The sequence below is a fragment of the Amphibalanus amphitrite genome, unplaced genomic scaffold (genome assembly GCF_019059575.1).
Source record: "Amphibalanus amphitrite isolate SeventyFive unplaced genomic scaffold, NRLGWU_Aamphi_draft 001299F_arrow, whole genome shotgun sequence".
Classification (NCBI taxonomy): Eukaryota; Metazoa; Arthropoda; class Thecostraca; order Balanomorpha; family Balanidae; genus Amphibalanus; species Amphibalanus amphitrite.
This window is the reverse complement of record NW_024882792.1, coordinates 71,793-83,530: the sequence shown is the minus strand read 5'-3', so window position 1 is coordinate 83,530 and position 11,738 is coordinate 71,793. Positions and strand designations below refer to the sequence as shown.

The 11,738-nt window shown below is 50.3% G+C and overlaps 1 protein-coding gene across 1 annotated transcript; it reads left to right on the top strand.

The window, feature by feature from the left end:
- The first annotated feature begins 1,289 nt into the window (after nt 1–1,289).
- On the top strand, nt 1,290–11,110 carry LOC122371960. The gene is made up of 3 exons (XM_043348763.1): nt 1,290–1,319; nt 9,294–9,990; nt 10,937–11,110. Exons 2-3 carry the CDS (start codon nt 9,304–9,306, stop codon nt 11,054–11,056), a joined length of 807 nt encoding a protein of 268 aa, XP_043204698.1. The 5' UTR covers nt 1,290–1,319; nt 9,294–9,303; the 3' UTR covers nt 11,057–11,110.
- Nucleotides 11,111–11,738: the final 628 nt, after the last annotated feature.

Genomic DNA, 11,738 nt, shown 5'->3' with positions numbered 1-11,738 from the left:
CAACAGAGCGCGGAAATCCAGGCAGTGGCGGATCCAGGAAAACTCCAAGGGAATCGAATCGAAGTGGTGTCCCTACCTATACCCAAAATTAAAAAGTCAGCGGATTTCGGCCACTTCATTTTGATGGTGCCCTATTTTCAGTTTTTTTATATTTTTGTGTGTGTTGCCCCTGGTGGGCCTGTGGTGCCCCTGCTAGGCCGCAAGTGCCCCTGACAGGTTTGTGATGCCCTTTCTAGGCCGGTAGTGCCCCTGGCAGGCCTGTGACAAGCCTAAAGTGTCCCCTACAGGCACGTGGTGTCCCTGACGGGCCCAAGGTGTCCCTGCGAGGCCAGTGGTGCCCCTGACAGGCCTCTGGTGCCCCTGACGGGCCCAAGGTGCCCTTGCGATGCCAGTGGTGCCCCTGACAGGCCTGTGGTGCCCCTGCTAGATTTTTGGTGCCCCTGGCAGGCTTGTGGTGCCCTTGGAAGGACTGTGGTGCCCCTGGGCCCTGACAGGACTGTGGTGACACTGACAAGCCTGAAGTGTCCCCGACAGGCACGTGGTGCCCCTGACGGGCCCAAGGTGCCCCTGCGAGACTTGTGGTGCCCCTGGTAGGCCTGTGGTGCCCCTGCTAGGTCTTTGGTGCCCCTGGCAGGCCTGTGGTGCTCCTGGAAGGACTGTGGTGCCCCTGGGCCCTGACAAGCCTGAGGCGCCCCTGATAGGCCTGTGGTGCCCCTGGCGGGCCTGTGGTGCCCTTGTTGGGCCTGTGCTGCCCCGGCCGTGATGGTGCCCCCGGGAGGCCCAAGGGGGGCAAGGCCCCATGCCCCCCCCCCGGATCCGCCACTGAATCCAGGACCCCCAGCCCAGCAGGGGCTGGGGAAGTAGAGTGCTGATTTTAAGCACAATCATTGATGAATCCGCCGTCGTTTCAACGTCCTGTCATAGTGCAGCTCGTCAATGTTCCACCATTGACGCAGGGCCGCGGTTTCCCGGTGAGCCCTTACCACCTGCCGGCGACCATTGGAAGCACACGGCAGTTCCAATAATCACCGCCATCCGTTGGACTTCTCTGATCACTGCTGCCACCTGTCGGTGATCATTGGAATCACACAAGGACTACTCGTCAGCGTAATTTATAAACAGTTAGTCGGTAGCAGTGGAAGACCGCGGCGGGAGGTGGTGACTGCGGTAAAACATAGTCTGGAGAACTGTGTGGAACAGTGTGCGAGCGACTACCCCGCTGTGACCAGTGACCTGACCTGACCTGACCTGACCTGGGTCAAAATAGAAGAAGAGATAGTGAGTAGTGACTACCGAGCGCATCCTCTACATATAAAAAGGTAAAAATTGTGGATTAACCATGACGAATGCATACAAGCGGAGAGAAACATACTTTGATCCAAATATCGGACAAATAGAGTAAAGATAGACTTATAGCATGTTCGTTCGTATTCAACGATCACAAATCGCATTACATACACCTCCTGCCTTACAATGCTGTAGGTAGGTCTACTATTATATCTAGTAAGAGTTCGTGCATTTCTCGTCCGTTAGGCGGCACGGGCGGACATCGATAGCAGCGCCTCTATCGGTCACTAGGGAAAGCTGGGCTGTAGGCGACGAAATACCGGCTGAGTTGTCACAAGATAAATAGGTTTATAGGCATCCTTCTTGTGAAAAAGTTGAACTTTTGCCTTCAATATTTCTACAGGCAATTTTAGAAGTGCCTTCACATAGATTACAAAACCGTTTAAATTATTTTATTCACTTCAAGCCTTCCCTATTGTTCTTGATGATGCGGGAACTATTTCTAATTAGTGTTTCTAGCTTAGTAAAAGAACATATTTCGCAAACGATGAAAAAAGCATAAATGGAAGATTTTAAATACAATTTTCTGTAACAAGTAATGGTAAATTCTCCACACATCACGGAAAAAAGTGCATGCTAACTGATAATTTAAAGTTCTTGGGGACAGTTGGTTTCTTCTTTTCTTACGTCGCCCCAATGGCCGCGAATACACTTGTGATAACGCCTATCGCGTTTCTGGTTGCTTTTCCCGTCGATGGGTTTAACCCTCGCCGGACCTATTGGTTTTCTACATACGCGCCGGCCGAGGGGGGGGGGGGGCGGGTACGACCCCCCCCTCGCCGTTTCGCCCCTGGTGGAGCTAGCGCGTCGCGGAAAAAACGAGCGTGTGCGCCGTTACGAGACGCAGAGATTGGTACCCGATTTTAAGGTCCTAGGTCAACCGGTGACCTCTGAGGTCAGGTCAAGTGCCCCAGGGTACGGTTCAGTTTTTGGTGAATAACTTCGCAAAAAACGGCCGCAGAGCGCCGATTTTGGCAGCATCGTGTTCGCCTCGCTCAGGCGCGTCGAATGATATACTTTTTGTCCGGGTCAGGTCAACTTGGGGTGTTGACCTCAGGTCAAGGTCAGGTCAGCACCCCCAGGTCACGAAGTTGGTCGAAAGAGGTCATGTCGCATATCACTCGATTCGGCAGGCCTTCCTGAGTCCATTGGTGCCTTTCCCGACTCGCTAGCTCAATTTGATCAAGAGTTATTGACGAAAAACTAATTTGACCTTGATGACGTCATAAATGACGTCACGCAAGGTCAACATTGCAAAAGTGACGCATCTAACCGTGCAAGGAGTGCATCAAATCACGATTCTGTGTGCTTGAGATAGTTGGAGATCGTTCCCGGCGCCAGAATAGCAGTTTGAATTTTTCCCCATTGACTTATAATGGTGAGGTCACGAAAATGACCTGACCTCATATGACCTTTAGGAAAAATCCGAGATATACAAGTTGTGGGACTCATAATGGATACTAGATCCTGCAAGTTTCATTTCCCTGTGACATCTCCTCTGGCAGTGAGGGCGTTGCGAAGTTGCGACATCTGAAGACCGTGCAGAGGTTCACTTATGACGTCATAGGTCAGTGACCTGACCTGACCCAAAAATGCGGTTGGTGTCAAAAGATCCGGCTTGGATCAAAGGTCAGGTATGCCAAGTTTCAGCTCTCTATCGCCAGCGTGTTCGGAGCTATCGCGAAAAAACCCTATGGGGGGGCGGCACCCGCCCCCCCCCCCCTCGGCCGGCGAGGGTTAAATGTACGTTCATTTGTGTAGGTAATACGAGCTTATGCCAGCCATGTAGTGGCAAACCCCTATCAATCAAACAGTGCATCGCCCTGCATACCTATACGTAAATCGTCTATCTCCTGGGTGTTAGCTCAGCCGAGGTTAGAGGAATGCACGACTACACTTCTGGGAACATACCATCGGTATTGATTGCTATCCACTGTCAGTGCATCGTTTCATTCTATTGATGACACACCGCGCTCTGCTCAAAATATAACGTTTTTGGAATATATGTACCTTAGCTACACGCCATCCTAATTTCCCCTAATTTTTCTCTTTTTAGAAAAGAACTCATGCTACAGTGTGCTCAGTGGCGTAGACAGGGGGGGGGCCATGGGGGCCATGGCCCCCCCTTTCCGCCCAGCCGCCCAAATGGCGCCCCAATTAGCGCCGACTAGGCTGATGCCGTTTTACAGAGAGAACATGAATTAAAAAGTGATGTGCAGGCAGGGATCGAACTCAATATCTCTTTAGGGGTGCCTGGACACCTAAATAATCTCCAGGGCACCCCCAAATACGACCTGAGCCCCCAAATGTTGAAGGGCGCCCCTCCGGAAACCAGAATATTCCGAACCTCCAGGGTCGATGGCGCCCCTGAAGAGCCGCTGGCACCCACCTAAACGGAACAGTCGCCCCATTAAAGCTTGATGGCGCCCCTCTAGAGCACCCGGCGCCCCTCTGAAGTTCACAGCTGCCCCAATCGACCCATCCAAGATCGATCCCTGAAACCACTGGCGCCCCTCTAAAGCACCCGCATTCTTCTCAAGATCACAGTCGCCCTATCCGAGATCAATAGCGCCCTCAAGAGCCACTAGCGCCCCACCCCCTTGAGACTGAAGTCGTCCCGCTTGAGACTAAAGTCGCCCCATTCAAGCCCAATGACGCCCCTCCAGAGCGTCCGGCGCGCTTCTGAAGATCACGCCCATCTAAACGAAGGTTACAGCTGCCCCATCTTAAGATCGATGGCAGCCCTCTGAAACCAATGGCGCCCTTCTAGACTACCCGGCACCCCTCTGAAAATCACATTCGCCCCATCCGAGACAACGCCCCTGGAGACTACAGTCGGCCCACCCAAGCTCAAGCCACTCCAGAGCCTCCCTGCGGCGCCCTGCTGAAGGCAACAGTGGCCCCATCCATGCCCAATGGCGCCCCTCAACGCCGTTCTAAAGATCACAGTCGCCCCATCAATCCGAGGTCGCTGGCGCCCCTCAAGAGCCACTGGCGCTCACCTGAACCGGGGCTTCAGTCGGCCCATCCTTGATCAATGGCGCCCCTCTGAAACCACTGATGCTCCTCTGAAAATCCCAGTCGGACCATCCGAGATCAATGGCGCCCCTCCAGAGCGTCCGATGCCCTACTGAAGGCAGCAGTGACCCCATCCAAGCATTGCACCCCTCTAGAGCACCCGGTGCCCTTCTGAAGATCACATTCGCCCTATCCGAGGTCGTTGACGCCCTCCAGTAGTCACTGACGCGAAACTGAATTGGATACTTCGGTCGCGCCCCCCCCCCCCCCGAAACCACTGACGCTAGGCAATTTTTTGACAATGGGGCTTTCTCATCGACACCAAGGGCCCTTTTCAAGATGCAGCAGCTAGGCGGCGCCGAGCTGGGCTTGGATGTGCCAAGCGAAGCGTTCCTTATTAGGCAGCCTTGTAAGTGCCACCCTCGTTGCGATACCGCCCCTCAACGCGACGCTGCCCCTTCACCGTACAATGCCACCCCTCAATGCAAGTTGCGCCCCTCAGCGCTGTGCCGTCCATTATTGCGAAACCGACAGCGCCTAGCAGTGGGGTGCCGCCCCCAGCGTAAGCGTTTTTTTATTGAACCTGCTGGGGGTGTTCGAACACCCACTTCTAACTCAGCTTGTGGGCCACGTCGAGACACGCAGTAGGCGGCGTTCGAAAGAGCGTCAAAAACTATTACAAAACTACTTAGATCATTTTAAGGCTAGGTCGAACTGGTCGAAGGTCAGGTCACCAGCGACAACCGAAAATCAAATTTCGCCGATGTTGACATTTTTTGACAAAGCGGCGCATAAGTCAGGATTCAGAAAGAGATTGAACTACAGCGCCGCAGCAAAGCGCATATTCGATAGCTCTTTTTTATGCTCTCTCTTATTGATTATCTCAGATTTGACCTAAGGTAAACGTTTTAGCCTCAAAATATACGTTTTCGCGGAGGACGTTTACATTTTGCTCAGACCTGCATGAGATTAGTTCAACCAGCATCGTGTTCCATTTTTCGAGACAGACAAGTCAAATGAACTAGAATTTGACATTAAAAGGGCATTTGAGAATTTGACCTAAGGTAAAGGTCATAACCTAACCGGTAAAGGTCATATTGCATATTAGTCGATCCATACTTTCGAGAAGGAAAATAATTATATAGGGTGTTTCATTGCTCTACCATATCTCTATCAAAAGTTATTGTCCAAAATCTACTGGAGACCTTTCATGACCTGAGATGACCTCAGTAACATAAAAGTGGTCACATCACGAGTGACATTTACCGATTAACCCTATTCCTGGCGGGGGGGGCCTCAGGAGCCCCCCCCTGAGGTTTTTTGGTTATTTCTCCCAAACGCGTTGAGCTAGGAAGCTCAAATTTTCTGACTTTTCCTATAAGGCTTCTACGCAACATGTCTGAAAATTTTGAGTTGATCTGACCTCAGGTCAGGTCACCAGAGGCGGTTTGGTGACCCTACCTCAGAAAAGTTTGCAATCACGCCAGAGCTAGAGTTTTTGACCGATCAATTTCTTCTCTTCAGGCTTTAGTTAGGGTACCAGTATGTGCAATTTGTATATCTCGGAATTTTGATATCGGTGACCTAAGGTCAGGTCAATTTCGCGACCTCCCCATTATAAGTCAATGGGGGAAAAATCAACTCCCTGTTTTTACCACTAAAACGGGTCGGAATGGCCCCATATACCATACATGACTTCATATACGATCAACCTTCACTACCTTGAGGTCTGTTTTGCTGTTGGGCAGCTGTGATGTCATGTGACGTCATCAAAGGTCACTAAAGGTTTTTGGCCAATAACTCCGTACAGGAACAAGATACAGACGCGTGGATGGTCTCATTGTGTTCAGCTCGTCAAGACGCATCGAATGATATACATGATGACCTCAAGGTCACGTGACCTGAGGTCAACCTTTGACCTTGACCTTTCGAGGTCAACATATATATCATTCGATGCGGATTGACGAGAGGATCACGATGATGCCTTTAGTTTGTTCCTATCTTGACTAATTCGAAAGTTATTCGAGAAAAACTCTCTCCATATCTAGTGCCGCCATTTTGACTTTTTCGACCCCTGTGACGTCATCTTTGACCTGACCTGAAAATGACCTTAGTAAAAATTGTAGACCTTGTCCATGCGTATCCGATGCCGTTTACCGCTTGTCGCTATCTTGCTTCGTTCTCGAGATCTCAGGGGGGGGCCGAATCGGCCCCCCCCCCGCCAGTTTCTTGTCCCGGCGGAGCCCGCCAGGAATAGGGTTAAATGTGTCATATTTACCTGCATCCCGATGGTTGAGGTTGTTTTCGTTCAGAAGAAGAGCATTTCAACTGTCTCCCATTGATCCGCGCCGTGCTGGAGGGGGGGGGGGTACGCCCCCTTAGGTTTTTTCCTCGCGAACATCTCAAAAACGGCGTCGCGCAGCGCCTCCGCTGTCTTTGGTACACCTGTTCATACATCTTTTCTACACAGCTTGTTAAATTTCAGATGAGGGTCGTTCAAGGTCAGGTCACTAGGGCACGTCAAGTGACCTTACCTAAAAAAGTTAAAAGACCCGCTATAGCTACACCGACAGAACGATCACTTTTGAAACTTTTAGAGATTGATAAGACTAACAATATGCATAAAATGTTCATCTCGGACTGTTTATGTCTGTGACCTAAGGTCAGGTCAATTTTGGGACCTCAAGTCAGTGGGAGAAAAGTGAAATGCGCCTCTTTTGGACGAATGTCGTTTAAAACCCCTTAAACATCGGTTCATAGGTAAACATAGCACACTGAATCGTAAAAATGCACATGTGTCCTTTTATGTGCCCTTGAGGTCATCTCAGGTCATAAGCGGTCACCTATTTTATCACCATAAACGGTTTTTTGGCTTCATCTTTTAATGGAGACGTGCTAGAGCGGTGAAAACACGTCAGATGTGGTCAGCTCGACGATACGGATCGACTGATCTGCAGAATGGCCCTTTACGGTCAGGTCATGACCTTGACCTGCGGTCAAATTTTTAAAATAACCTTTCAAGGTCAACGTATAATTCATTCGACGCGTCTCGACGAGAGGAACACGAGGCAGGCAAAAGAAATATCGTCACTGTCTTGAACCAAATGTTATTGCAGAAAAACGCTTTTCATAAAAACTGTTATTTTTGGAATTTTTGCCCTCTGGCTGGAGGCTTAACCATTGACCTGAGATCAAATCCGAGAGCAATATTCAGAAAAGCCTGTAAAAGGGCTATCGAATGCGCTTTTCCGCGGCGCTGTAGCTCTATTGGTTCCCGAGTTAGCCGTTGGCAGTTTCCAAAATTGTTGAAATGGACTCAATTTTACCTTTGATGACCTCTGGTGACCTGACCTTTGACCTGACCTAAAAATTGAAACGAAGTCTTTACGTCATTATTTTTGACGCTCTTTCGATTTCCCCTTACCGCGTGTCGCTACGTGGCCCAGGAGCCGAGTTAGAGGGGGGACGTGAAAACACCCCCCCCCCCCCAGCACGACACGGAAAGCACAGGCCACCAGCACGGCGCGGGTTAACTTATAGGTAATCGGTAACTTATAGGTACTTATAGAGAGGTAGCAAAATTGAACTGGCCCTCAATGAAGATATTTGAGAGGCTGCAGTCCACAGGTCATTTTGGTTCAGTGAGTGAACCTGTATGTTTTTTTTTTGCAAAGAATAAAGATTGTGCCAATCAATCAACGCATATTTTACCGTTTCGAATTCGAATGGGTGTGTATTATGAGAATAACATGTCCGTAGCCTGAGCTCGTTTCCTATATCGTGCTAAATATGCATAAAGATTTTTTATCGCTTTTGATAAAAAACACTGAGCTGCAAATTGCATTAATTGGATTTCATGAAAAATCAGCGAAACCTGGTTCTGATACTCGTGCCGGTTCCGTAGGAACACCTAGTAAATCATGCATGAATATATGACGCTACATTTTAGACTGACCCCCTGTCACTAGCTCACTATGGCGCCCCTCTCAAGGGAAAAAGTCGCCCCCTCGAGCACCATGGCCCCCCCCTTTCGCTGATTTCTGGCTACGCCACTGAGTGTGCTTTTATCAGAGCCCAAAACAACGCACCTACTAGTTCACGTTTTGATGTTTCCATTGTTTCAGTTCCTCCTTTGATTATTTGGCTTGGAATCTGCAGTTAAAATAAAGAGTTGTCATGACAAATTTAACGAAGAAGCATATTTGAAGGATTTCATGGTGTGCTGATTTTTTTTTTTTTTTTTTTGCATGCTGCACACAATGGTGCAACCCAGTGGCACACAAGTCATTTACCTACCTTTTATTTGAGAAAAAACATGTCCGTCGTTGTTCCTATGTACAGTTACCTAAAAGGTCGACGCATTATTCTCTGAAGATGGTACGTGAAACCACCAAACGTCATGTATATCCTAGTTCGTGTCGTTGACTGTTGATTAGGTACCATATCCGCTACTGGCAAATGTCAATAGCAGGAAACTGTGTGGTCATGAATCACGTGCAGTGCGCGTCCCTGCACAGCGTCAGCACTGCACTTTCCCTACAAGTTAGCTGCCGTTCATTTCACAATAAACATCGAGTCTCGAGAAATCTATCCTCGTATTTTGGGGGAGGGGGCGGGCTCGAACGGCCCTAGCTTTTATTGCATAGCTCGCGTAAAAACGGCCGATCGCTGAGGGATTTTAATTAAATACATAGGTACTGAATTAGGCCATAGGATTAGGAATATGGGCTCAAGAATTGATGACTAGAATTATGGGTCTGTATCGCCAACTGAAATTACTCGAGACCATGTATGAATGCTTGCACAATGCCTCACTTGTTAGAGCTCCATAGCAACCTCTACATAATTATTGGAATTAGGCAGCTTTATTCCTAAACTTTAGTTGGGTGACTATGGTGTTTTTATCTTCTTCTCCTGTATGATTCCAGACTGGCCGCCATGAGGCTGTGTCCACTGCTGCTGCTGCTGGGCCTGTGTACGGTCCTGGTCAGCTCCTCTTCTGCTCCTGAAAAAGAGGAGCCCACCCAGCAGACTTCTACCACAATTCGCTCCGAAAAGAAACCGCCAGCAAGAAGAATGTCTTTCGCGACTCGGCGCCAGCTGGCGCGCGCGCGCCGAATTTTGGCGCGTGCTGATAGCGTGCCACCGCGCGGAGTGGGAGTGGTCGCCCGCTCGGCAAGAGGGCGCGCCCGGGCCGGCGTCGCGCCGCGCTTCGGAGGAGTGGCGCCACGCTTCGGAAGGGCGCGAGCCTCGGCGCGCGCTGGCTCGGCGGTGGCGCGCGCGGGACCTTTTGGCGCCACCGCCGGCCGAACGACCACTTCTGGCGGGAGCGCCTCATCCTCGAGTGGGCGAGGCGCCTTCGCCTCCGCCTCCTCTGGTGCCGCGTTCGCCTCTGCAGGATCCGCCTTCGCCTCCGCAGGCAGCTCTGAGGAGTATGACTACGACTATGACTATGACTATGACTACGGCGGTTTTGGAGAGCTGCCTCCCGCCCGGCCGGCCCTGTCGTTCGCGATCTTTGACGATACATCGGTGAAGTTCCACAGCAACACAAAGTCGCCGGCGGCGACGGTATCCCCCTGCACCTGGGGAGTGGTCAACTGTTGCAGCAATCCCGACGTAAGGGTGAGTGATCTGGGCTATTTGCGGACTTCGAGGTAAGCGTTGATCAATTTGGGAGTTTATGGGATGTTGGGATACAGTGGCGGATCCAGGGGGGGCAAAATGGGCATTTGCCCCCCCCCCCCAAACGGCATAATTTTAATATTACGCCTATGGACGATGCATGGAAAGAATCGATAAATTTTTATGGTTTGCCCCCCCCCCAAACTTTGAGCTGGATCCGCCTCTATTGGGATAAACGTGACCCAATCTGGACTTTTAAGGGATTTCGGTGTAAGCGTCGTGCAGGCTGGGTTGTGGGATTTGGGGTAAGCAATTTGACAAATGTGGGCCATGCTTGGATGTTGGTGAAGCCCAGTACGGGCTGGTTTCCTGCACGTTAGGTGTGGTTTAATACTGTTTTAGCCCATATGCGCAAGTCCCTAAGCACCGTCCAATCTAGGCTATTGGGGGAAACGGCATCATATTCTTTACATAGGTGACCCCTTTAAAAACCGGGACACATATTATAGCACTAGACCGTTCCGTGCTTCTATCCTCAGGATACTGAAATCCTTCTCCTCCACGCCGCAACCCCCTCCGGGCTGGACAGGCAACTTTATCTCATGCGGGCTGCTCCCTTGGAGCGGCACCGCTGCTCCCGAGGGAGCGCACCCCGTAGCCGGGTGCAGTGAGTGCCTTGGGGCTGGGTGGCCTGTCCTCTGTACGGGCTCAGCCCCGGCGACTCACTAGGGTGCCTACCCAGACCAATGTCTCCCCCTATGTCCTATCATCCTTCCGGCCCTGAAATGGTCTAATTAGACCGAAAGGGCCTAACCCAACAAAACAAAACAAACAAACAAATTATAGCACTTGGTAGATTGGCACACCCTGTCAGCTTGTGTTTCCCGTGTGTATCGCTGCTTTTGACATCGGTACTTATTTATTCACTGTGGTTCTCAACTTTCAGGTCAGCCGAGTGATGTGCTTTGAACGACACGGCTGTTTCGGCTCGTGGTTTGACGACCTCTGCACTCCTACAGTGAAGAAGGGCGTTTTCCAAGAAGTGTTTGGCACTATTCAAGGATAATGCGTAAAAAAGGAAGGCACAATACCTCTGAGGTCTTCATATATTTCACTGATAGATTATCCCGCGCCCTGCTGGGGGTCCTGGATTTCCACGCCCTGCTGGGGGGGGGGGGTGTTTGAACACCCCCCCTTGTAACTCGGCTCCTGGGCCACGTAGCGATACGCAGAAGGCGGCGTTCGAAAGAGCGTCAAAAATAATGACGAAATCACTTCAGTCAATTTTTTGGTCAGGTCAAAGGTCAGGTCACCAGAGGTCATTGAAGGCAAAATTTCGCCGATTTCCAGGTCGAATGTCGAAAATTTCCAAGAAGCCAACGCATAACTCGGGAATCAATAGAGCTACAGCACCGCGGAAAAGCGCATTCGATAGCCCTATTAACGCCCTTTCTGAGTAATTCTCTCAGATTTGACCTAACGTCAACGGTTTTGCCTGCAGGGGGCAAAAACTGCAAAAATAGCCGATTTTTTCGAAAACAGTTTTTCGGCAATAACTTTTGACCCAAGCCTTGTACGAGCTTACTTTTACCGGCATCGTGTTCCTCTCGTCAAGACGCATCGAATGAACTATAACTTGACCTTGAAAGGTCAACTTGAAAATTTGACCTCAGGTCAAGGTCATGACCTGACCGGGAAGGGTCATGTTGCATATCAGTCGATCCGTATCGTCGAGCTGAACACATCTA

Bases quoted from the DNA above. Each gene is read 5' to 3' on its own strand.
- LOC122371960 (XM_043348763.1), top strand. From the start codon at position 9,304: ATGAGGCTGTGTCCACTGCTGCTGCTGCTGGGCCTGTGTACGGTCCTG. The intron at 9,991-10,936 runs GTGAGTGATCTG...CTCAACTTTCAG, and splicing joins GCAGCAATCCCGACGTAAGG to GTCAGCCGAGTGATGTGCTT.